Here is a 25,498-nt window from a genome sequence, read left to right on the forward strand (position 1 = left end):
ACTTTCAGTGATATTCTTGTAGGTCTTCCACAAGGCCAGAAGTTGCCAGCATAGAACCTGCAGATCAAGATGAACGCCAATGTTCACAAAAGGCTGTTGTCCAGGCACGTTCATCACAGCCAACACGTCTGACAAGTATCATTTTTGCTGAAGATATATGTAAGTTTTCAACTTTTTTTAAAGTCACATTTTATTGTGTGGGTTAAAAAAATTGTACAATACTGCAGGTTTATGAGCCCTATGACATCTTTAAGGGATACACACTGTATATGTAACAAACATCCATTCATATGTGCACTTTATTTATAAGCTTACAGATAGAAAAGACCACATGAACCCTGTTCTGCAGAGGTCTCAAGTCAATGTGGGTAAGGCATCTGAAACCTTCAGGGGTGGGTGGTAGGTGTATCTGAAACTCTCACAAATCTGGGGATTCCTAAAAGTGAGTGTTTCAATTTGAATTTTACATAATTCAGTTTCAGATATTTGGGATTTGGAAAATTGGAGTTTACTTCCATGCCTTACATCAATGCAGTGTAATGTATGCTTTTAGAAAGAAAGATATGCAAAGTAGATGAGTTAATAGACATTTATTTGTAAGATAATCATAGTATAATAAATTCATTATGTTATATTGCACTTTTCATCCCAAAGGAATGTAGGGTGTTTTATGAATGACACGTGTAGGGGGCTTTTACCCACTTCTGTCACTGAATTGTGTCCAGGGAGCTGCTATTCTGAACCAGCAACACTATACAAAAATTTTCTGGAGGGGAAATAAAGCAAATTTCTTCACTTACAATATGGTGGGCATTGTAAATCCTATACCGGGGTGGGCAAACTACAGCCCGCGGGCCACATCCAGCCCGCGGGACCGTCCTGCCCGAACTCCTGGCCCGGGAGGCTAGGCTCCGGCCCCTCACTTGCTGTCCCTCCTCCCCCGCAGCCTCAGCTTGCTCGCTCCGCCGCGGGCGCAATGCTCTGGGCGGCAGGGCTGTGAGCTCCTGGGGCAGCGCAGCTGCAGAGCCCGTCCTGACCCGGTCTCTGTGCTGTGTGGGGGCGGTGTGGCCCGGCTCCAGCCGGGTGGTGCAGCTGTAGCGCCGCCGGCCACCGGTGCTCCAGGCAGCACGGTAAGGGGGCAGGGAGCAGGGGCGGTTGGATAGAGGGCAGTGGAATTCGGGGTGCTGGTCAGGGGGCGGGGGTGTGGATAGGGGGCGGGCTGGTCGGGGAGGAGAACGGGGGGTTGAATGGGGGCAGGGGTCCTGGGGTGGGGCAGTCAGGAAGGAGGGGGGGTTGGATGGGGCTGCAGGAGTCCGGGAGCAGTCAGGAGACAGGGAGCGGGGGGGTGTGGATGGGGCAGGTGTCCCAGAGGCGCTGTCAGGGAACGGGGCGTTGGATGGGACAGGAGTCCTGCGGGGGCAGATAGGAGGTGGGGGCCAGCTCACGACCCCCTCCCCTAATCAGCCCTCCATACAATTTATGAAACCCAATGTGGCCCTCTAGGACAGCGGCGGGCAAACTTTTTGGCCTGCTGCTGTCCTATACAAACACTTTTATTTTGAGCTTAAAAGGGAGGAGCTACTCTTGTCTTCAGGACCTAGTTTGTTTTTCAATAGCATTCAGGACCTAGATTCCATCCCCTGAATGGTAAAGCTTTGTTCTGCCCCTAGTTTAGATCTGCCAGCTGATCAAGATGTACTTCATCTTATTTGCTTAATAATTTTGGTGATGATCATGCTCAGTGCTACTGACTTAATGTTTTCTATTGTTTCTTTAAGTGACTGGTCAAGTGCTTCGTTGTGATGCTATAGTTGACATAATTCATGGCATCCAAATTGTGTCCACGACAAGAGAACTTTATCTTGAAGATTCACCGCTGAAGCTGAAAATTCAGGCTTTGGATTCTGAAGGTCAGAGGCTTACTATTAAGATGTGAAAGTTTTAGTGAAGTCGTGTGTGTGTGTGTGTGCGTGCGCGCGCCAAGAAATCCCAAACATCCAAATGGGCCAATTGGACACTGTTTCATATCTGACAATTCCTGTTTAATTTTTTCTGGGTTCCTCAGGAATCAACTTTAGTATTAATGGCATTGTCAAATATCAGAATCCCAAATACACATATTTACATGTAAAAGCTCTAACTTCAGGGAAAGGGGGCGAAAGAAACAAAAAGCAGGAGGTAATAACATTTGCACAGCTAAAATGTCACATCAATATTTGGCTGGTCTGGTCAGGGCTGCAAGGAAGATTGAAGCAGTAGTGATACATGTCTGTGAACTACAGGGTTTTGCTAAGCTGAGGCAAGGAGGATGCATTTTTAAGGCAAACCTGTAAAAAGACATTTTATTTAAGGTCAAACAAGTTTAATATGTCTTTTGTTCACACTTCTGTCCTGTTCCAGGCACCAACTGCTGGGCTTCATATCCCTCAAACTAATATAATCTAGATTTTTTTACAGTTGTTTCCATCATCATAGTGTCTGACCCACTGGAGTCAGGAGTCTTTTCAGTGACTTCAGTGGAAGATAGATTGGGTCCATCGTATCTAAGAGGAAGAGGAAACCTCTGCTTGCCATAGCATATGTAGTAATCTGAGTGCCTTTAGGAACTTCAGACCTTGCTTCAGCAGCTAAATTCTACACACAAAACAAAAGGTTTTAAAAAGTGAATTAAGGCGGCCAGACGATTTAAACAGCAGTAGAAGCTTGATGTTTATAGTTTGGATACTAGAGGCTTAAACCACATATGTCTACTTATAAATCATAAAAGCCAGGCTCTATACTGCAAAATATCAATAGATAGAACTGTTAAACTTCCTTACTGTATTTGTAATTCCAGAACCTTGGCGTGGTGTTTCTGTAGACTCTCAAACATACTCAGCTGACAAATTTGCTTTGGGAGCCATCCAAGTTAAAGTTTGAACAGAAGCTGTGGTTTAAAACCCACAAAGAACAGTATAATCTAAATTGCTAGAATAAGATGTTCACTAGGAGCCTAAGCTTAAACTTTCAAGCTTAAAGTAATGGAAACAGTGATTGCTCAGCAGCTCTGAAAATCGCTTTTTTGTAAGTGATTAACTTTAGGAACTCAACTTAAAGAATTTTGCTGGAGACTTTTAAACTGCTATGGTCTTCTCTTACAATACTTTCTACACATTCATCTCCTTTTGCAAACATTGTTCCTATACTAACAGGTGACCAAGTTTTGGAACATGAGCAGAATTATTGAAGACAGTCTTTACATTTCAGAGGTGCTCTCTTGTTATTTAAGAAAACTGAATAAATGACTTTTAGACAGTAAATTATTCATTCTTTTGCATACAAGAGGAGCAAAAATAAAGGGGAAAAAATAAGCTTGTAATTGGTGAATAGTTGAACATTGCAAAGGGCCTGTAGCTGGCTTTTACTTTGGACTTCTGCACATATACATGATGATATTTGGTAGATTTTGTAGTAACTTGTATATTATTTCACTTACACACATAATGGAATGTTAGGGAATTTTTAAAAATGTTATCTTTGTTTCAGACTGACCATATACTGTGCCTCATTATTGCATCTTGTGTGAAAGATCCAGTCATGCTTTACTGTGAAGCTCTGGTCCTGTGACAGAGGATGCTGTAAATAGCAGTACCTAGATATATAGTTCACAGTGGTGCCTCCCCTTATACATACTTTTTTGGAGTTTTGTCACACACTTAACATCCTAATGTATTGTGTGCAAATTACTTTTGTTAGTGCCACTAAAAAAAGCAGAAGACATTTTAAACATGCACATTAAATATGCTCTAACATGTATTTTTTCTGATGACACCAATTATTGTGTGCTATGTAAATAAGCACTTAGCACTTCCCCCAAATAGTTTTGCAGCATTGCTGAAAAAATTTAGGACAATAGGGAAGTTGGCCTCATGAGTGTATGAAGAAGGGAGACGATATTCAACCAATCTTTGATACTGTGAGCCAAATCTGTCTTGGTGTAAACTCAGTCACCCATTATCTCAAAATAGCTTTATATCAAGGCACTCTGTAAACATGGAGAATGTTAATGTTAAAGCAGTTATGTAAACATTTAAAAAAACTAATCACAAAATTACTGTGCATGTACGTCTTCATAGCTTCTAGACTTGATTCATTTTTGTACAGTGTAAAATGAATCAAAATTCTGATTCACAGGTTCTGGACAAAACTTTCTACCAAATATTTTAGGACAGTAAAGTTATTTTGTTATGCTTGTTGTGAATTATGGAGAGTTAAATACAGTGAAAGCTTCTTGTTAAATGCTTGAAGTTCCAATTGTTGGTGAAAGAGCAGAACTCTTAAGATTAAATTCCATCTCAACATTTTAAAAGTACCATAACATTTTTACATTGTTTAGACAAACTAATAAATGGGAAATAGCTTAGTTCACATGATTAGTCTGGAGTTCAAGAATAGTTATTTACATTTGTAAGTATTTGTAGGACCAAGCCAAACCTGCAATTCAATGGGATTTTTATCTGTGTAGGGCCTGTGGGATCAGGGCCCAAAGTAATTTCATATATAGGATTCCAAAAAGCTGCTGGAACCATTGCAGTTCCTTAGTTATATATGTGAATTTCAGCCGCTTAAAATAGTGATTTGTCCTAGAAATGATGAGTGGTTCTTGACTTAGAGCACCACTAGCAGGAATCACTGTAAAGTATATGTTACACCTATTTTAGTAACCCTTGGTTCTGATTCTGCATTTGGGTCCACATGGCTGGTAACTGTGCTGTGTCTATCATAACTTTTTGGTCTATGTTAATCACTATGTTGCAATACAATTGGAAAATTGCTTCTTGTAATGACCTACTACTTACATAGTGGGCTTCATCAGTATATCTTTAGATGAAGTCCCTGAATTGCTGTGTGTTAGAGATCGCCTGTATTCTCCATGATGAACTAAATACAAAAATTCAGGACAAAAGTATTTTGAAGAGAGTAGAAGATTTGAAACTGGATTTTATTAAAAAACAAAAAAACCCCAACAACTTGTTGTTTATCACCAAACTGAGGTGTATTGAGAAACTTCCTGTCACAGTTCCCTATTTTTGAAGGATCTCAGTACCATCTGACAAGATAATATATGTATAGTCCATTGAAAAAAATAATTAATTTTTATATTGAGGTTATATGTTATTTTATGGCATAATCTGGGAACAGGGAAACTCCAGTCTTATCATAGCTCAGTGTACCAAAGAATTGGTGATGCTGTTGCTTTAGAACTGCTGTCATAGAACTGTTAGCAAGAGCAGGGTGGGGAAATAATCCCGATATATCTAAAATGACTTCTTAAACTCCTGTCCAAACTTAATCTTTACTTGATTGATCAGTGTGTTCTTGGCGTAAACTTTGTACAAGGATTAATGGAGGCTAATCAAGTCATAGTGGGACTAAAGTGCTTTCAGTTTCTAACAGGCAGGATGAAATTTAATATATTATGCCACTCTTTTTAAATTATACTTCGGGCTAAATCCTGCTACTAACTAAAGTCCAAATGGAGTTTTTCTATTGACTCCAGCGAGACTAGGATAGGACTTGGATAACTCCTGTGCTGCAGAGGCTCTGTCCCCGTTGTCTCAGCAGGGATTTCATTGTGCTTCTGCTGAGTGTTGCTGTGGCACTGTTCAGACACATCTCTGCACTGGTACAAAGTGCTTTTCTCTCCTTGCCCTGCTTGCATCTTTAGTTTGAGCAAGAATGAGGGAAAACATGTCTTAGCTTTGCAAAGCTAAAACATCTGTTATGAGAACAGCTAATTTAGCTCTGTGCATCTTAAATAAAATATCCTCAAGCAGTTTGAAACATATTCCCCCGTAATAGACTGAGTTAAAGAAAGAAGTTTTAGAATGGAAGAAGAGAAAGATGCTTTTTATAGTCACAATCTTGTTCATGCAGGATACAAAGCTATTTGTATCTGTATAGTACAGACGCTCCCCAACTTACGCAAGTGTTCCATTCTGGAACCCCTTGCGTAACTCGAATTTTGCGTAAGTTGGAAATGTATACCTGACCGTTTCGCGCAACCCCCCCCCCCACCTCCTATCTCTAGCTTACGGAACTTTTTCCATAAGTGCAGATTTGCGTAACCTGGGGGGCGTCTGTATATATTTGGCAGGGAAAATATGCTTTGAATTGTATTACCACTGTTACAGCATTTCTGTGGTTTAGATGATGCCATAAGCCTTTAGCTGTAGGAACTTGGCAGTGAAGTTGCAGTGGTCATTATAATTGCCAATGAAAGAATGAGAGGAAAACAAAGAATATAAATTAAAATAAATTATTATTAATAATAAAAAATACTAGCACAATATAAGGCTTCAGCCCTGCACCCATGGATGCCAATGGGAGCTTTGTAATTGGTTTCAGTGGGTGCAGCATCTCTCCAAAGGTTGAGAGATCTTTCTAAAAGACTTTCAGATTCAGCATGTTACAATTATCTGGCTTCAGTATGTTTATTCCATTTATAATCCTTTAATATCTGTTATTTCACATGTTGGAATGACTCAGGGCTTGCCTATACTTACCGGGGGGGGGGGTCAACAAGCGGCGATCGATGCATCGGTAGTCGATTTAGCAGGTCTAGTGAAGACCCGCTAAATTGACCGCAGATCGCTCTCACGTCGAGTTCTGTACTCCATCGGATCGAGAAGAGAAGGGGGAGTCGATGGGAGAGCGTCTCCTGTCGACATCACATAGTGTGGACCCCGTGGTAAGTAGATCTAAGCTATGTCGATTTGAGTTACGCTGTTCACGTTACTCAAATTTCCCTTGTAGTGTAGACAAGACATAAGATCTAGCTCCCCCAAAAAATGAATAACTTGAATTGTCTATATTACAGGTAAATCCATTTCAGGTTTAAAAAAGTCATATTGAATATATATGGAAAGTGCATTTCATTAAAGTGTGGATCCCAAATTCCCCAGAGAGTATCTCAGATCCACATGTCTGAAAGTGCTGGATTATGCGCTTGGCTCTATGAGTTATCTGAAAGGTGTATAAAATTACATATAGGTTGATAGTTCCTTACTGATATGTCTGAAGTGTCTCATGTATGTGGTTTGTTTCCACTAGAATGTGGAATATATGGTAATTAGGAGATATGACTGTGACATACACATGCCGTAAAAGAGATTTGCCATTGACTTGAGGCGTAGTTGGATCTGGCCTTCTGCAAATAGCTGAGGTGAAGGACTTAACCCTCTCCTTTTCTGCCAAACCACTGAGTTGTTCAAGGACTTGTATATCTGCCCTAATGTACCATTAGGGAGTCAGCAACACTTCGTTATGGAGTCTGTTAGCACCTACGATGCAAAAATGCTTCTAATTTTAAGTGGCACACATATACTTCGGGATTGGAATCCATCCTGCATGTGAAAATGAGTTTGAGATAAATTATATTGTGATGCTTTCAACATTCAAACAAAGATGCCTCATATCCACTTGGCCCAAATAAAGTGGGAGTTTTGCTGCTTACCAGGAATGGGCCCATTGTCACATCTGACTTTTGTAATAACCTGTATTGAAGGATGCATGTGTCCTATTGGTATCCAAAAAGTAGTTATGGAATCTAATCAAGGTTTAGATGGTTCTTGTTTTGAAGGGGGAAGGTTGTGATTCCAGCAGTATCTTATTAAAAATTCAGCCAGTTAATTCCCTTTTCTCCAGAGCAGACATGCTGGTACACTTAGTGTGACCAGAAAATATAAATTTGTAGTTGAGCAGTGAGGGTGTATGATAATACCTGTATATACGTACTGGGATCCAAAGCATTCCCAATTTCATATGTTGGGCATAAAGTAGAACAATTGCATTTGTACCACAGATGTTTATGGTCACTACAGGCTACTGGGGCCATTGTCTGCAGATGGCGTCTTACGCTTTTTGGATATGTCGCAAGAATGCCACAAGACGTTCCGGCGAGCTCCATTCTACAGCTGGCTTGTAACATCCAGGGTAAAACTCCACCAACTGAGGAGTGGAGGCGGCCCAGAGGCTGACCTCTTACTATGGGGGCGCATCAAGTCTGTTCCAGTGTTGGACTCTTAGCCCATCAAGCCCTTGCGGCTGCACAGGAACAGATCCAATGGTGAACGATGGTTATGGCCGACCATTCGGCTAAGTATTTAAGAAGAAGATCCAAAGCAGCATATCAAACCATAAATTGTAAACAATTCTCTATTCTATTTTGATTCTCCAAACCTTCCAGTTATCTGGCTTAAAAAAACACCTCTCCTTTTTAACTTTAATAAAGAACTATCTTGTTTGAATGATTTTTGCAAATTTAAGATGCTCCTGCTTCTGTTCATTGATATTTCTTGTTTGTTTGTTTCCAAGCAGCAGGAAGACTTCATTGTCATTTTGAATTTTGTTACCTAATTATTCATTTGATTTATAGGAAACACTTTTAGCACATTGGCGGGGTTAGCCTTTGACTGGACGATAGTAAAAGATACTGAGGCTGATGGCTTCTCAGATTCGCACAATGCATTGCGGTAAGCACAATTTACATTATTCTCAAAGGCCCCAGGTTTAGTCATGTTCTTAAAGTTAGGCATGAATAAAAATACCTTGCTGAATCTGGGTCTATAAACTGAAATAATAATATCCAAAGTATAGTATACAGATTCATTGTTTTAGATTTCTAACTACTACAACTGCCAATCCACAATTCTGGGCACTTTCACACCCATTTAAAATTTGCAATAATAAAAATACAATTGATGATGATCAGAAGCTGTGCATATAGTTCTAAACCACCAATAAAAAATTAGCAACTATGCCAGAGCTGACCCCTCCCCAAACAACTGGGGAAAACGATAAGGTATTAGTGCTGCGATTGGTACGTAAGGATATGGGGGTGGCTGCAGAGGTCAGAGGTTAGCCTCTCATTTGGAAGGTGGGGCTATGGCCCATTCAGTACTTGGCCACTCTGCCGAGACTGCCAACAAGGTGGCCAAAGTTTGGTTGCGGTGTTGGTGACTCTCGACACCATTTACAAGGAACTGTACTGAGAAACAAATATTTCATTTTTTAAAAGATTTTAATGAGGTTTTTGAAGCTTTCAGAGCAGGGCATTTAGCATTCTAATGGAAGATGTAGCAGATTTAGCCTCACACCATTTTGAAAATCCAAACCACTGTGTCTTGCTTGGCACTTATAATCTGTAGGACCCCTGCACACCACACCTATGGTCCCATTGACTCGTGAGTAGGGGTTAGCCCAGGGGCGGGCAAATTTTTTGGCCTGAGGGCTGCATCCGGTTTCCAAAAGTGTATGGAGGGCTGGTTAAGGGAGGCTGTGCCTCCCCAAACAGCCAGAAATGGCCCGGCCCCCGCCCCCTATCCGACTCTCCCCCCCACCCACCCCCGTCTTGCCCCGACGGCCCCCCACCAGGACTCCTTCCCCATCCACCCACTCCCTGTTCCCTGACGGCCCCCAGACCCCGCGCCGCCCCATCCAACCCCCCCTCCTTCCTGACTGCCTCACTGAGACCCTTGCCCCATCCAATCACCCCTTCTCCCTGTCCCTGACCGCCTCCAGAACCCCTGCCCCTGACTGTCCCCCGCCATCCCATCCAACCCCCTCTCTCCTTCCTGACTGCCCCCCTGGGACCCCTGCCCCCATTCAACCCCCCTGTTCCCCGCCCTCTGACTGCCCCGACCCTCATCCACGCCCCCGACCACCATCCCGAACTCCCTTGCCTTTTGTCCAACCGCCCCTGCTCCCTTACCACGCTGCCTGGAGCACCGGTGGCTGGCGGCACTACAGTGGCGCTGCCCAGAGTAGCAGGACAGGCAGCCACGCCGCCCGGCTGGAGCCAGCCACGCCACCGTGCAGCACAGAGCACCGGGTTAGGCCGCGGCTCTGCAGCTGCACTGCCCCAGGAACTCGCAGCCCCGCCGCCCAGAGCATTGTGCCGGCGATGGGGCGAGCTGAGGCTGCGGGGGAGGGGGCAAGCCTCTCGGGGCAGGGGCTCAGGGGCCGGGCAGGAGGGTCCCGCGGGCCGTAGTTTGCCCTCCTCTGGTCTAGCCCAAACTCTGAACTCTAATAGAAACTTCCATCCAAAGGTCTTAGTGTTTTGCAACTTCTTAATGAATTTAGCCTTGTAACACCTTTGGAAGGTAGGGAAATACTATTATCTATGTTTAACAGATGGGAAACTAAGACACAGCTAGGTTAAGTTCTTGCACAACATCATACTGAGAGCTTGTGGCAGGGATAGGAATACTCCTAGCTTCCTGTGCTTACCCACCAACAGTCTTCCCCTCACTTACAGTGAAAGCTTATGCAGTACCTATACCTACTTTAGTATTCTGTTGATTTCCTTTGACTGAGAGGAGTCACACTACAGGGATTTCAATTTCTACTCTTATTAAACTCATCAACTTTGAAGGCTACCCAGCGTTGTCGTATCTGGGATATTTTTCATTTTAGGTTCCCAACGTCCTGGTTTAGCCTTTATATTGATACCGACTGACTGGTAATAGGCCTTCAGCAAAGCAGGATTATTTTGTCTAATAGAACTCTACTAGTATCCATCATAGTAAATGCTACAATGAGTGTTTGCTTTGCTTGATATGAATGTCAGCTCCAGAAATGCCTGCCTGACATACTTTTGAGTTTCTGGTCATACCAGAAGCATATAAAACACTAAATCAATTTTCTTTCCTATCAAGCAGTTCCCACATACTAGCCAAGTAGAACATTAAACCGCCGTTCTTGTAATATATAATCAGGACGCTAAGACACAATAGATTCATACTCAAGTGCCAGGATTTCCATTTACTTAAGAAAATAATATCCAGCAAAATTTAGTTAGTAAGGAAGTGAATCAAAGCGTGAGGCAGAGGAGATAGGAAAGTATATTGTGCTTTAAGAGTCCTGCTCATTAATGTGAACTATCTGTGTTGTTGTGTCTGTAGTACTCTGTTATATCCGGTGTGGGTTTTTTTTTAATAGTAAACCAATGTAATTTCTCTGATGAAACCTACATTATTTTTTTTCTGACAGTATTTCCCCTGGGTTTTGCCTGTAATGGCAGAACATGCCTTTTTAGCAGCTTATATGGATAGAACTCTTTCTGCACTAATGTGTGTGTTTTGTTTTGTTTGTTTTTTTAAATGGTACAGCTGTTGTGTGTAGACAAGCCCTGAATCATTTAGGTGCTTTTGAAAATCCAATCCAGCTCTTAGAAAGACATCCCATCTTGATTTAAAAACTCCAAGGGAAGGAAAATCTGTCACACTTTATTAAAAATATTATATGTTTAAAAGTGGTTGTGTTCTCTCCCCCCCCCCCCACAAAAAAAAAAGTTTTGAAGCAAGAAATTCAGAGTTTAAGGCTGTTTTTTAAAGAAACCTGAAGGCTTTAAGTTGCTGAACTCCCATTGAAATCTAGTGGAGGTCTGGTGCCTAACATCATTCAGCTCCTTGGAAAATTTCATCCTAAGTTTTGTTTTTGGTGTTTTTTTGCAAGCAACCTTCAAAATTTGACCCTGTTATCAACACCTACCCAGATCCTGACCACCAGAAATTCCTTTTCTCCTAATTACTATACCTCATCTAAATTTCCATCAGAGACCACAAAATACATAACTTACATACTGCCTGTACACATTTAATCAGCACTTCCTATCCACTTCACATCAAACACCCTTCTAGTTCACTTGAGCAAAACACCATTATGTTCTCTTAATCACAAACAGAACCGCAATGCCTTTCCCATTTACCATACCTCACTGATCTAGAGAGTCCTCTATATGCAGACTGGAAACATCATTGGAGATACCTCATCCATGTTTCCTTTATGTCTCTAAGAAGGTCCTGCCTTCTATACATAAGCTTCAGATGCACTTTTATCCCAGTCACTACACAAATTAGCCACAGAAGCCAGAGTACCACAGTGTCAGAGCACACAGATGTATTGTGCACTATATGTCCATTGCAGAATACAATGCGAACTCTGAATTATCTTGGTACTGAGTACAATTATGCCTAACAGTCGCAGTACAGGTTAGAAAAGGGACCTGCAAATAGGTATTATAGCCATCTATGTTTTCCAGTCCTACATAAGCCCATACAGCACCCATGAAAGCTTAATTTAACATTCATGTGTTCAGGAATATAAGTGAAAATTGAGCCTCTCCTTCCTGGCTTAAGATAAGCATCTTACATGTGCTGTGGGCATTTGTGCTAGAAGTAGACAATACTGTAGTTCTGAGCCGGGTTAGCATACATTATTCATGACTCTTGTCTCATAAAGTTGTTCTGTTCACTTTTCAGTATACTCAAATTCTTAGAATCTACCTACATACCGCCTTCCTATATATCAGAGATGGAAAAAGTTGCCAAACAAGGAGACACCGTTCTGGTGTCTGGAATGAAAACAGGGAGTTCCAAATTAAAAGCAAGAATACAGGAATCTGTTTATAAGGTAAGAAATTCACACGGTTCATTTATTTTTTTATTTTCATGGCAGAACTTCCCTGGAACTGCATTAATTTTCCCTCCCATATTACTACATACCCCACTCCAACCTCTCTCTCTTTATCAGCTACTGTAGCATTGCCCCCCCTTTACCAATGGGTAGATTATGTGGCTTTTTCTGAGGTGATTGCCAATACTACTTCATTGATTTTTGCCTAGCACTCGGGATGAATAGTGCAGTTATCCTGTTTAATGGGCTCCTCAGATGATGTGGGTCCCAAAGCTAGTTTCTAAACCTGACTCTGTGACATGATGGTGTAGATATCTCGTTCCTATGTTATTTAGTTTGTTTTACAAAGGAATGCACTCCAAATTCACAATTTCTTTTCCTTCTCTTCGATCACTAGCTCTTCAGGGCAGAGACCGCCTTTCACTCTATGTTTATATGGCACCTAGTGCAGTGGGGCTCTCATTTCTCTAATCACTGTTGTAATACAAATACTTAATAATAACATGAACTTATTGTGGTGTTGTGCAAGCCAGAAATAAGACAGTTTACTTTTGAAATCCCAGATTATGTAAGGTTCCCAGTTATAAAAACAGCTGTTCACTTGTAAACTGTGCAAACTTCTACTGGAAGTTGAAAAGTGATTCTGAAAAAAAATGACATCTTGGGATTTCAAGTTTATTGTCTTTGGATCAGAGCATAATGACACTTGGATATTTGCACAGTGCTTTGACATCATACATTTTTAAATAAGTGCTGCTATTATTAATGTTTGATTATTAATATCCTTGGACAACATCTGCCAGATTCTGGCCTTCACTTAATGCTGTGCAGCATTGTGTAGCTCAACAGGGCCCTGATTCAGCAAGACACCTAAACACATGTGTATCTTTAAGCATGCAAGTTGTCAGCCTGACTCAAGTGGGGGACACACAGTTAGGTACCTTGCTGAATTGGAGCCTTGATCTACTACTGCTATCAAATAGAAGCATTCCCACTGCTCGGTGATTATCAGCATTCATTGTGGGATGAGGTTTTGGCCCTCTGGCTCCCTGTCAACAAATATTAAAGATTTATCTGATGGATTTTTCTGTGTTGCGCATTTATTGAATTGAGACCACCCCCTTAGTTCCCTGCATCGTATCAATCCTCATTTTGTAATCAATTCTGCCTCATTAGATTCCAGTCTCAGAAAGCAGTGAGTTCAAATGCTAATAAACAAGTGTGTTTAACTATAGCATTGGCCTTTTTCCCAGGTCTCCTATTGATTTATGCTATTTGTTTCTTTGTAATCTACAGTAACTGTGTTTTCATTTTAACCCTAGTAATGAAATTGTCCTTTCTGTTAGTACAATCTATTTAACAGACATTTATCTCTTTTTTTAATGGGTTATTTCTTACAGGAATGTTTTGCATTTCATTAGTATTTTAAACTTTGCAATATTTTAAGAAATAAATGTTCACTTACAGTATTTTTAAAAAATCCATCCAGTATCTGTATGCAATTACTTGATATATTTCCAGTTTCTCGATTAAACAAAATATATTGGTTTACATTTTTCAGGTATTGGTTAAATAATCTACATCCTCTGAAAATATTATTTAGAAGTACAAAAATAATAGTGTATCTTAAGGGCCATATTTTGGTTTCAGTGGTGCAATTGAAAAGTAATTCTGCTCTACTCCTTGCAATTACTCCAGATTCACACTATTGCTGATGAGATCAGAGTATGGCCTGGTATTAGTAATGTTTATTTTTGCTGTGGTTCTTAGCCAGTTATAGTTGGTTTTGTTTTTTGTCTTCATATTTATTTTCTTCTGCATTGGTTCTGGCATCATTCTGTGAATTTTGATTGAAATAGTAGTATCCTGCTCAGAACTTTATATGACTTGCTTTATTACTATTGTCCTTAAATCTTTCACTGCTGCCAGACCACACATATTTTCAGTGGAACATCCCTCAAGCAAATGGAATAGAACAGAATTTGGTTTTGTGTAGTATATAAAATTAGGAATATGCAATAAACAAAGGAGTTACACACACATATGATAGCAGTTTTAGAAGACATGTCAAACAAAGGTATGTTGGACCACCCTGAAAAAAAATGCATTTCCAGATCTCAGATTATCCATTGTGTGTTTGCCTCCAAAAATCGTAGGGTGGGACACATTCTCCACAAGATTAAATTCTCCACCTTATCCTTCTGCAGCATTGCTGAACAATGTATAATTTGGAATTGCTTCCTTGTTTGAGCTGCTGCAGGGACAAGCTTTTTGCATCTGCAGCTATTGCAGAGTGTGACAGGCAGTCAACAAATTCTAAAGGGCCACAGAATTTGTGGGCTGTGCCAGGATGCAGAACATAATTTATGGCTGAATTCTTGCACTGAAATCCTGACTCCACTGAAGTTAGTGGCAAAACTATTGACTTTTTTGGGCCCAGGATATCACCCAGGTTCTTGGTGTTTGTCCCACTATCCAGGACAGTAAACCTGAAAGTTGGAAGAAGGACAGAGCATTACATTTTGCAGCTTCAGTGTGGTCACTGCTGTATGGCCACTTTCATTTTTTATAAACACTTTTTGGCATGTCTTTGGGCTATAACAGCAAATCATAGAATACCAGGGTTGGAAGGGACCTCAGGAGGTCATCTAGCCCAATCCCCTGCTCAGCAGGACCAATCCCCAGACAGATTTTTGCCCCAGATCCCTAACTGGCCCCCTCAAGGATTGAACTCACAACCCTGGGTTTAGCAGGCCAATGCTCAAACCACTGAGCTATCCCTCCCCCCAGATATAAATGGCTTGCATAAAAAGGAAAGGATATAAGAGCGATCCATCTATACATAAGTAAATTAAATTCCCTGTTAATAAAAAAAACCCCAAGAATTTCCTATTACCCTGCACCTTCTTATTTTTTTCCTATTAAGAATAAACCAAAATATGAACAGACTTTCAATGCACCGAGCCTCCTAAGTTGTTCTACCTGGATATGCAAAAGACCATAAAGAGAGAACATCTGATTGTAAGGGAAAGCATGATTTAGTGGCTGAAAGCACACATGATTCATGAACTCTTCACTATGTATATTTTCCTGGCTGCAGCAGTGTGGACTAATTACTTATACACTCTATGCCTCAGTTTCCCTATCTGTGAAATGGCATTAGTATTCCATTGTTGTGTTGTGAAGTTTATTGATGTCAGTAAAGAACTTTAAGGTTCTTGATTGGAAAATGCTATACATTTTAAATTATTATTTGCTAATTGAAAAATTTAATCACTTCCTGGTGTAACCACTATTTAGTAGACTTTTCTACTCAGAGTCAGTTCTCAAAGTGCTTAAAACCATGCCATGGCCAGTTGGATTGAGCTGGAGGTCAGAGACAGTGTTATTAACCTGGAAACTTTACTGCTGGTAGTACTGGCTATGCCAATGCACTCTGCAGCACTGTTGGCACCAGTTTGTGCAAGGGATAGTTGGCAAATTACAGAGCAAGTTAATTCATGGCAAGCCAGGGTGAATCTATAGCACACCAGCTCTCTGTGAATCAAGTTCCATGTGGACACCGCTGCGGCGCACTGAAAGTTAGCATACTATGCTTTCAAATGTAGCACGTTTAAGCCAAGCCACACTCCAGGACTTTCAGTGCACTGTAGCAGTGTCCACATGGGATGTTACTGCATCGCAAGATGATGTGCTGTAGAGTCACACCCTGGCTTGCTGCACAGTAACTCACCCTGTAGCCTCTCACATGGCAATACATGTTACTTTGCCAATAAACTAAAACTGGCCTCCTTCAAGCTTCCTTGAGTATTTAACAGCAATTTTCCTCCCCAAAGCCTCACTTTTCTCTTCACCTCTCCACCCTCAAGAAATGTAATTTGTTAAAGTCTGCAGTTCTATGTGTAACATTTTTAATCTAGGCCATAGATTGGAATATACGTGGGGGGGATTTTAAACATGTGATGAGGTTAAAAAATATTTCCAGTACACCTCTACCCCATATAACGTGACCCGATATAACACGAATTCGGATATAACGCGGTAAAGCAGCGCTCCGGGGATCAAAGCAAGTCCGATATAACACGGTTTCACCTATAACGCGGTAAGATTTTTTGGCTCCCGAGGACAGCGTTATATCGGGGTAGCGGTGTACTTAAAAAATGGAAAAAACATTCTTAAGTCTATCTGGTAAATATATAAATGCCAGTTCTTCATAAAAGTCCTTTGCATCTGATACATCCAAATGTCTCCTCTGAAGCATTTCAAAACTTGTCATGCAATTAAAGAATTTAAATGTTTGCTGCACTGTAGTATAAAAAGAAAAACACTTGTAGCAAATACATACTACGCTTGTCCTATTCTGGGAAGTCGTATTAAAAAAAAAAAAAAATCTGTAACAGTTTGGTATGATGCATGATACTGTACAGACTTTTGGAGTGCTGCTACATTTAATCTGTTTGGACCCTTATAAAAATGCTCCCTGCAGAGCACAAACAGATACAAATGTTTATGATACACTTACCTTTTTTCCAGCGCTGCAGAAGATGTGTACATTCTTTCACTGAAATCCAGTATTTTTCTGTCTAGTCATGTGATATTCTTAGCCATCAATATTTATTAAATGGTACACTTCAAACAAGCCAAAAGCCCCAGAAGTGTGCCAACATTAAGATTTTTCAAGTTATGAAATTTTGAAAGCAATTGTGGAAGGCTTTATGAAAACACTGGTTGATCTTAAATAAGAGGTGTACAACAAGTACTGTTGTAATGATTAGAGAGGAATGATGGTCACCAAAATATTTTGATTACCTTGTCTCTAACACCCTGGCCAGTTTTATTTATTTATTAATTTATTTATTTTTGCTTGTCTTCTTTCATGGTCAAATAATCCTCATCTCTGTATATCTGAGACCTCATCTTTGTATTCATCACTTGACATTTTACACATTAATCATTAAGTTAACTGTTGATTGGTTTGACCCTGCTCAGATATCTTCAAATGTCTCATTTTGCTTATCTCCTTTAGTATCCATTGCTGATGGTGCAAGTGAAGCTGTGCTTCTGTGTACCACTATGTGCTCTGAGTTCTATTGCCATTAGAAAAGTGGTGGTGTTAAACTGCTCTTCAGGACAGAAATAACTTTATACATATTTTTTATTTGTGGATTATGAAGCTTTTTTTAAATGGGTATATTTGTTACTTTAAAATGTGGCTTTTGTTTTTTCTTTTAACCAATAGAATGTACATCCTGCAGAAGTCAGGTTGCTTATTTTGGAAAACATTCTTCTAAATCCAGCTTATGATATCTACCTGCTGGTAGGAACATCACTTCAATATAAAGTTCAGAAAATAAGACAAGGCAAGATTACAGGTTTGTCTTCCTCCATTTTTCTTAATGTTCCACATTCAGTGTGAATTTTTCACCTATGAGTAGAAAATTAAAATATTGTGTACACTGATAAGGAAATGGTCTTAAATTCATCTTAGATTGTTAAACTTTCATAATCAAAATTATGATGAGAGATCCTTTCTCTCATCATGCAAACACTTATGCATATGCTTATCTTCTATGTAGGAGTAGTCCTATTAAGGATTAGTCATGTGCATAAATTTGAGCACATGCATAACAGTTTGCAAGTTTGGGATCCAGGTCTGTATTATTCAATCGTGTTCATCTGTCTTTCATATTGGGGAAACATTTGAATTTTTAGTACATTTGTTTTCCACAGAAAGGCCTCATTCACTTTGTGAAATGCCTGATTTAGATGTTACTCCATTTTCTTGGCAAATTAATATGAAAATTGGAGAAAGGTTGAACTAGCTGGATACCAATTTCAGAGAATGAGGAGATTTGTTTATAAGATACAGGTACAAGTACAAGAAACTTGCAATATTGTTGATGGGAGTTATTTTAAGAAACCAGATATGAAATGATGTATCCACTTAGACCTACTTCAGCTCTCTAGCTGGCAGTATGGGATGCAGCAGCATGGATTTCACTTGCTCATGTAAAAAGTTCCTTTTGCCAAGACCAGAAATTGGTCTGATGTCATTCTCCTTTAAGCAGGAAGGCAATTTTAGTTGGAGCCTTCAGCAATGGGAACAAAATATTATTTTATTCATCTAGCTTAGATTATGCTTCATGCCTGGGTGTAGAAAATGCATTTTCTACAAAACTATTTAAAGAGCCAATTTAATGTGTGCTAGGCATCAAATAAAAAAATTAATCAGTAATAATTAACAGGGTCCAAACAGTGACACATTAGCTTGTGTTGTTTCATGTGTCTTCTTGCTTCATGTACAGAATTAATGATGCCTTCAGATCACTATGAACTGCAGCTTCAGAACAACATCCTTGGTCCTGAGGGAGATCCAGCTCGGCCTGTTGCCAAGTTGGATCAGGCAACATCAACGGTAACTGCATTGCAGCAGGGACAAATTAACCTAGTGCTGGGGCACAAAAATATCCTTTCTGTGGGGTGCTCAATGCCTGATGTCAGGAGGCAGATTTTCCACTCTCTGCCACACACACCAGGATAAAACTATCCATGCTTTGCCCAGTGGTCTGAAAATCAGCACTAGCTGACAGGTGTAGAAAGCAGCACTGCTGTGAGTTCAGTCACACCACTATCTCCAGATACCTTGACGTGCTCCTAGAAATTAGGGCTTTAGGCCTGGAAAAGATCCATTAAATTATCTTGTCTGTTACCTTAGTGGGAGGGAGGAGGAGGGAGAGTGTGTGTGTGTGTTGTAAACCAGTATATTCTGGAAATGCTCACTCTTAAGGGAGCTAGCATTTTTGTGTCCTTCTTTTCAGGAACATGGAGTCAGTTTTAAATAGCCATGAAAGCAGTCCGAGACAGAAGTTAGTTTTAATGTTCTTCTTTCAAAGACTTTTAGTTCCTTGACTGAGATTGCAGGTATTCGCATGCAAGGTGCTTCCAGATTACCAAACAGCACTATCTATGTTGTGGATCCTGGATATTTAGGTTAGTATTTGCTGTTGTTCTTCCGAGTGTTTATTTCTTTAACAAATTCTCAAACTATATACTGTATCAATGCCTCTGTGGAGTATCGGTGCATATGGTATCTAAGTCCCTGTACCTGCTCACATATATAAATTATAGTATAGTAGAAATGTTTTTTTAATAAGAAAATGTTTCATATTAAGCAATTTTGGCTTTAACTATTGATTTCCTCTGTTTCCCCACCATTAGTCTTTAGCAATTAAAGCACATCTTTAAATTTTATGAACCAAAATGTTTGTGAATATATGATACATAATAGTTCATCACATAAATGGCCTTCTGGTCTATGCTGTTGAATGTTTTCTGTTTTACAGGATTTACAATTCATCCTGGTGACAGATGGGTCCTAGAAACAGGCAGACTTTATGAAATTACAATAGAAGCATATGACAAATCAAGCAATAAGGTGTATTTATCTGATGTAAGTGCAGTGTTGGTATATGTTTCTATTCTGTGTTACTGGACGTTGTGTATCTAGTAAATCTGTAAAAAATTTTGTGCAATTAGCTAAGCAACCCTTTACTTACACAGACTTGGAAATTTTTTGTTGTTACAAAGCATGCTGGGTAGCTCTGTCGGGACACATCTTAGTACATGTGACAGAAAAACTGAGAGAATGTTGGCGGGCGTGCTGCATCTCTGCAAGTTTATGATAGAATGAAACTTCCAAACCAGTGCAGCCAGTAAGGATGAGCACCAAGTGTAGTTAGCAGACATTTTCAAGGTATTAAATCTTTTTTGAACCTCTTGTCAAAGGTGTTTCTTCTCTAGTTTTATGGAGTAAGTTTACGTGATTACACAGATGTAGCCGCCAGTGTAGACGCAACATATATCGACAGGAGGAGTTTTTCTTCCAGGGTAGGGAGAACACCACCATAGGGGGGAGGGATAGCTCAGTGGTTTGAGCATTAGCCTGCTAAACCCAGGGTTGTGAGTTCAATCCTTGAGGGGGCCATTTAGGGAGCTGGGGTAAAAATCTATCTGGGGATTGGTCCTGCTTTGAGCAGAGGGTTGGACTAGATGACCTCCTGAGGTCCCTTCCAACCCTGACATTCTAAGACTGTCTAAGTACATCAGCTACAGCAACACAAGCACTCTTCTGTCGGCATAGCTGTGTATACACAGGGGGGGTTTGTTGCCATAGCTATGTTGTTCAGGGGTGTGGTGTTTTCACACCCCATACCACATAGCTACACCGGTGTAAGTTTTAACCCAAATTACGAAGAAATTTGTTGTTAGGGAAATAGTTCATATATTTCCTTGCGTATTAAGGATGACAGAATAGAGAAATTGTAAATTGGAGGTTGTAAAATCTGAATTGATTAGTTTAGTGGTAGAAGTAGTGATGTCCTTTCCTGCAACATTAGAGGTTGTTTCTGATGGAAATAAATTCTCTTAAATTATGATGATAGAAGTGTTTTTGGATGCTAGTACTCTGTCCCACAGGAAACCAATAAGATGATCTTGATGCACTGGATGATGTCTGTCTTAAAGGGGGGAAAAAACCCTCTTATACCCCTGAATTTCAGATAAGCTTGTTAAACTATATATAGTTACACAATGTAACTTCATAACATTTGTTTACATTATTTATATGTCAACATTTTCAAACTTCAGTACCTCAGGTTAGGCATCTGAATCCATATTCATTCACCTACATGAATGATCTGTTTTGGAAGCTGTCTGCTCAGCACATCTGAAAATCTTATTTAGCTTTCTAATCTCAAGCACCTAAACTTGGAAATTGTAGCTTAATCTTATTTATTTGTCTGAGAGCAAGGTTGGATATTTGGGGATTTATTTGTTTGTAAGTTGACCATATATGTGTAGTGTGACTTTTTTTTCTGGTTGGATTTTCTGATTATTTTTTTTTTTTAACAAAATAATATTTTTTGCTGTCCTGAAATGTATTCCTCAATGTTGTTAATCCCTGGCAACACATAAGCAATATATTTTAATTTCAGAATATCAGAATTAATACAGAATTGTCTGAAGAATATTTTGAGATTTTGAAATCCTCTCTGAATGGATCATATCACTATGTGAAAGCAATAAAGAAGGGTCAAACTATTATCGATGCTGCTTTAACATCTGTAGTAGATCAGGTATGTCTTACTAAAAATGTTCTTGTTTGCTCATATGCTTAGAAAAATTATCAAGTACATACACATCAGAATCTTTTTATTGGTATACTCCTCTGAAAGCAAAAATAGGAATTAAATGACTAAGCCACTCAAAAATAAGAACATATATAAATGGACGAGGGGGCAGAGCCTGAATTTCTTACTTAAGCAAAATGCTCAACAAAGTGTTCTTGTTCTGTGTTTGTACAGTGCCTAACACAATGGGGTCCTGGTCTGTAGGTGGGACTCCTGAATGCTACAAAAATAGAAAGAATGAATAATAGATGTTTTGCCTGAGTAAGGTTGCAAGATTGATTCCTAGTTGTGTGCCATTTACCGCTTGTTTAGAGTGATTGAAATGCACTGCTCTGAATTTCTTCTCTGGTAGCTATCCGGAATACGTGGGCATGTCTTGTAGCAGGGTGCTGACTAAGGGCCCAGTCACATACTCTGAGTAAATGTCAAGGCTTACTACTGTGTGTAGGGAAATTCTGACTCACTGTGCCATGTCCTGGCCCTGCTTTGCATTACATTAAATTTTGGGACACTTTCTGTCATTTGGTAAGTGATCATTAAATGCTAGAAAGAAGACCTGCCAAACATACCAGCCTACAAGCCTCTTAAAAATGAATATTGATTAAACTTTTCTGCTACCTGGCCAGTCGTGGTGGCTGCCAAGTATGCAGCCACCAGGGCACTTCAGTTTGGGAGGGTTCCTCCCCATTCAGCGATTTGGTTTTATGTCTGAAACTTGATGGGGTTCAAATACTGAGACACATTTGTTCTCAAATCTCTTCCTAGCTGCTCCTTGAAAGTGATGAACCAATTCCACCCTCTGCTTCAGGCAGTCGGCCTCTCTCTGTCAGCTTTTCTGAAAAGGCCTCCCCAAGGTCTGCGAGACTTGCAGTGCTTTCAGAACCCCAGCAGGAGTAACAGCAGGGGGAATTACATCTTCATTGGGAATCATAGTCATGGAAGGCTCTTGATGGCAACGTAACAGCCAGTTTCAGAGTATGGTATTAAGAATCCCTTCCTTGGGCATAGATGCATTATTCTCCACCCACAATCTGTCCCTTTCCCAATGAACCGACTGTAGTAGGAAGGGGCTGAGCAGGGTGTGAAGAAGGGTTATGAAGCACAAGGAGTGGAGAAGGGATAACTCCTTGTTACTTAATTTGCCAGTAAATTGCCATGTTCATCTATGGCTCCAGAGTAATGACAGTGGTATATCTAATATAGAGTGGGCATTGTTCCAATGAGTTGCTAATTTGCTCACAGGAAGTGCAGAGCTAATAGTAAAAGAAAAAAAAAAAATTGTGCTAAATATATCCTTTTTTCTGTGTGTGTGTGTTTCCTCAGTAACCTATTTATAAATAAATACAGAATTTTCTTTTAACAAGTGCTATGAATGTCATTTATAATTGTACATGCTGTTACTTATTATAGGATGGAGGTGTTCATACATTGCCTGTACCAGTACGAAACCAGCAAGAAGTTGAAATTTATGTTCCCATTATCCTTTCACCGAGCATTTTGACATTTCCATGGCAGCCAAAGGCAGGAGCCTATCAGTACACAATAAAGGTATGCTAAGGAAGCCATCTAAATGCAGGAAGTGTCACTCTGGAAGATTCAATGAGGCCAGTAGTTGTTTGGGGAAACTGCTGCTACATATTAACTCTGGTTGCTGCAGGCGTATTCACGTTAAAAGTGTGTTTGGTGGCATTTCACTGGAGTTCAAGTGCACTGACTGGTAACTGCTTTAAAAAGAGTTGCACCTTTGTTATTTTTGTCTCTGTTGTCGGTACCTTTTAAAGTAATGCATAATTACAAAAAAGCCAAACTTAACGATAATTGAGTGTGACAGATTTCAGGCAATGAGAGAGGCACTTAATTTATTGCAAATAGATTCCCTGAATTAGTTGGCATAGTGACTGCCAAGAAGCCATCTTAAGATGAGTGAGCAAGTCCCTAGTGCATTGATGTTGGCATCCTTCATTTCCTGCCTATCTCCCTGGCTGTACCAATAACATGGTTATTGGACGGCAAAGGCCACAGCTTTCTTTACGGTAGATTCAACAACAGGGTTTTTTTTAATTCTCCTCTTTCTTGTGCTCCTCCTGTCCTTCTCATTCTACCATGCTTGCCAAGGCACACTATTAAACCAAACCATATTTTGAATGTGCTCCACTGGAACCTTTTTGTATACTGCTTACAAAATCAAAATTTGAACCCTTGAGGTGGTCGCTAAATGAAGATTCCCCAACACATTTCGCCTCAAAAATATTACATGTGCAGTTCCTGTCTATCCACTTGGCATATGTGTGCGCTGAGATACGAGTCTTTTCTCTGATCAAACTGTCCAGGAAAAGATACGAAGCAGCCTACATATGGTAAAACAAGAGATTTGAATGGTTTATTTTTGCACTTTGTATAGGGCCAAATTCTGCTCTTCCACAGTGGTGTAAATGTGGAATGACACCATTGACTTCATTGGCTTCAACTGGATTTTCACCTGTGAGAGACCAGAATTCAGCTCATACTCGGTTACCCTATACATAACCATGTAAAAATGCCCAGCACTGTTACACATTTCTATTACATTGCTGTAACCCAAGTTGGTTGTCCCCGATGGAGAGTTGAACATTTGGCACGTGCTCTTTCAAAATGTTCCTTTGTTTCTTCTTTTAATCTTTTTTTTGTGTGCCATGGTGGTGGTTAGCGCTATATGAAATGTCCAACTGGTTACATTGATTTTCATAAAAAAATAAATCTTTAGATGTTCTGCTTTGATTTCCTTAAATTATAAAGTGGGTCTACTGAAAAGTTTTACCTAATCTACATTTACAGCAGCACTGTATTAATTTAGATGGAATAAAGCGGCCCACAGAGTCACAGGGATTACAATGATCCTAACTGTCCAACAGTAAACAAGGTTTGGGGTTTGGTGTACAGAGACCTCAGCCTGCTTGGTACCATGGCAAACATGCCATGATAAATCATTGTTAACAATTTATTGAAAATACAGAAAAGGAAGAGGGGGGAAGGTTTTGAAATGTAAAGCATTTGAAATGTAAAATATTGAATAAGGCTTTCATTTTAAGCATACCCCATGTTCCCTTTCCCTTTAGCTGGAGAAAGTAGTCGTCTTCTTCTTTTTCCTTTATGCTGCTATTCCTGGTGAGAGTCACGGTGGCAGCATGGAGAGTAGGGAGGACCAGACCTCCTTTTCCTCCACAACAGGTTCCAGCTCCTCCTGGGGGATTCTCCAGCATTCCCAGGCCAGCCAGGAGATATAATCCCTCCAGCGTGTCCTGGGTCAACCTCAGGGCCTCTGCCCAGTGGGACGTGCCCGGTAGAGTTCCAATGGAAGCCCCTGAGAGGGCATCCTTATTAGGTGCTCGAACCATCTCAACTGGCTCCGCTTGATCCAGAGGAGTAGCGGCTCTATTCCGAGGCCCTCCTGTATAGCCGAGCTCCTCACCCTATCTCAAAGAGTAAGCCTAGCTACCGAGCGGAGAAACCTCATTTCCGCCGCTTGTATCCGCGATCTCGTCCTTTCGGCCATTACCCAAAGTTCATGACCATAGGTGAGGTTGGGGACGTAGATTGACCTGTAAACAGAGAGCTTGGGTGAGAACTCGGCTCCCACTTCACCATCATGGATCAGTACAGCGCCCGCATTGCTGCCGCACCAATCCGCTGGTTGATCTCATGCTCCCGTTTGCCATCACTCATGAACAAGACCCCTAGATACTTGAACTTATCCACTAGGGGAAGCTGCTCCCCCCTCACCTGGAGAGAGCAGTTCACTTTCTTCTGGGAGAAGATCATGACCTCTGATTTGGAGGTGCCGATTCTCATCCCAATCGCTTCACACTCAGCAGCGA

General features: G+C 40.5%; 1 protein-coding gene across 1 annotated transcript in view; it reads left to right on the forward strand.

Moving 5' to 3' along the window:
* The window catches only part of NUP210 (nucleoporin 210), a 117,625-nt gene that overhangs the window by 13,843 nt on the left and 78,284 nt on the right, over positions 1–25,498 (forward strand). Inside the window, exons 2-11 of the mRNA XM_024208793.3 lie at positions 23–159; positions 1,779–1,910; positions 8,417–8,513; positions 12,303–12,453; positions 17,696–17,828; positions 18,762–18,920; positions 19,378–19,446; positions 19,800–19,906; positions 21,450–21,590; positions 23,055–23,192. Coding sequence (XP_024064561.2) covers positions 23–159; positions 1,779–1,910; positions 8,417–8,513; positions 12,303–12,453; positions 17,696–17,828; positions 18,762–18,920; positions 19,378–19,446; positions 19,800–19,906; positions 21,450–21,590; positions 23,055–23,192 — 1,264 coding nt within the window. The remainder of the gene's footprint in view (positions 1–22; positions 160–1,778; positions 1,911–8,416; positions 8,514–12,302; positions 12,454–17,695; positions 17,829–18,761; positions 18,921–19,377; positions 19,447–19,799; positions 19,907–21,449; positions 21,591–23,054; positions 23,193–25,498) is intronic.

The sequence above is a fragment of the Terrapene carolina genome, unplaced genomic scaffold, assembly GCF_002925995.2.
Source record: "Terrapene carolina triunguis isolate 2854851 unplaced genomic scaffold, T_m_triunguis-2.0 Scaffold439, whole genome shotgun sequence".
NCBI classification, from domain to species: Eukaryota; Metazoa; Chordata; order Testudines; family Emydidae; genus Terrapene; species Terrapene triunguis.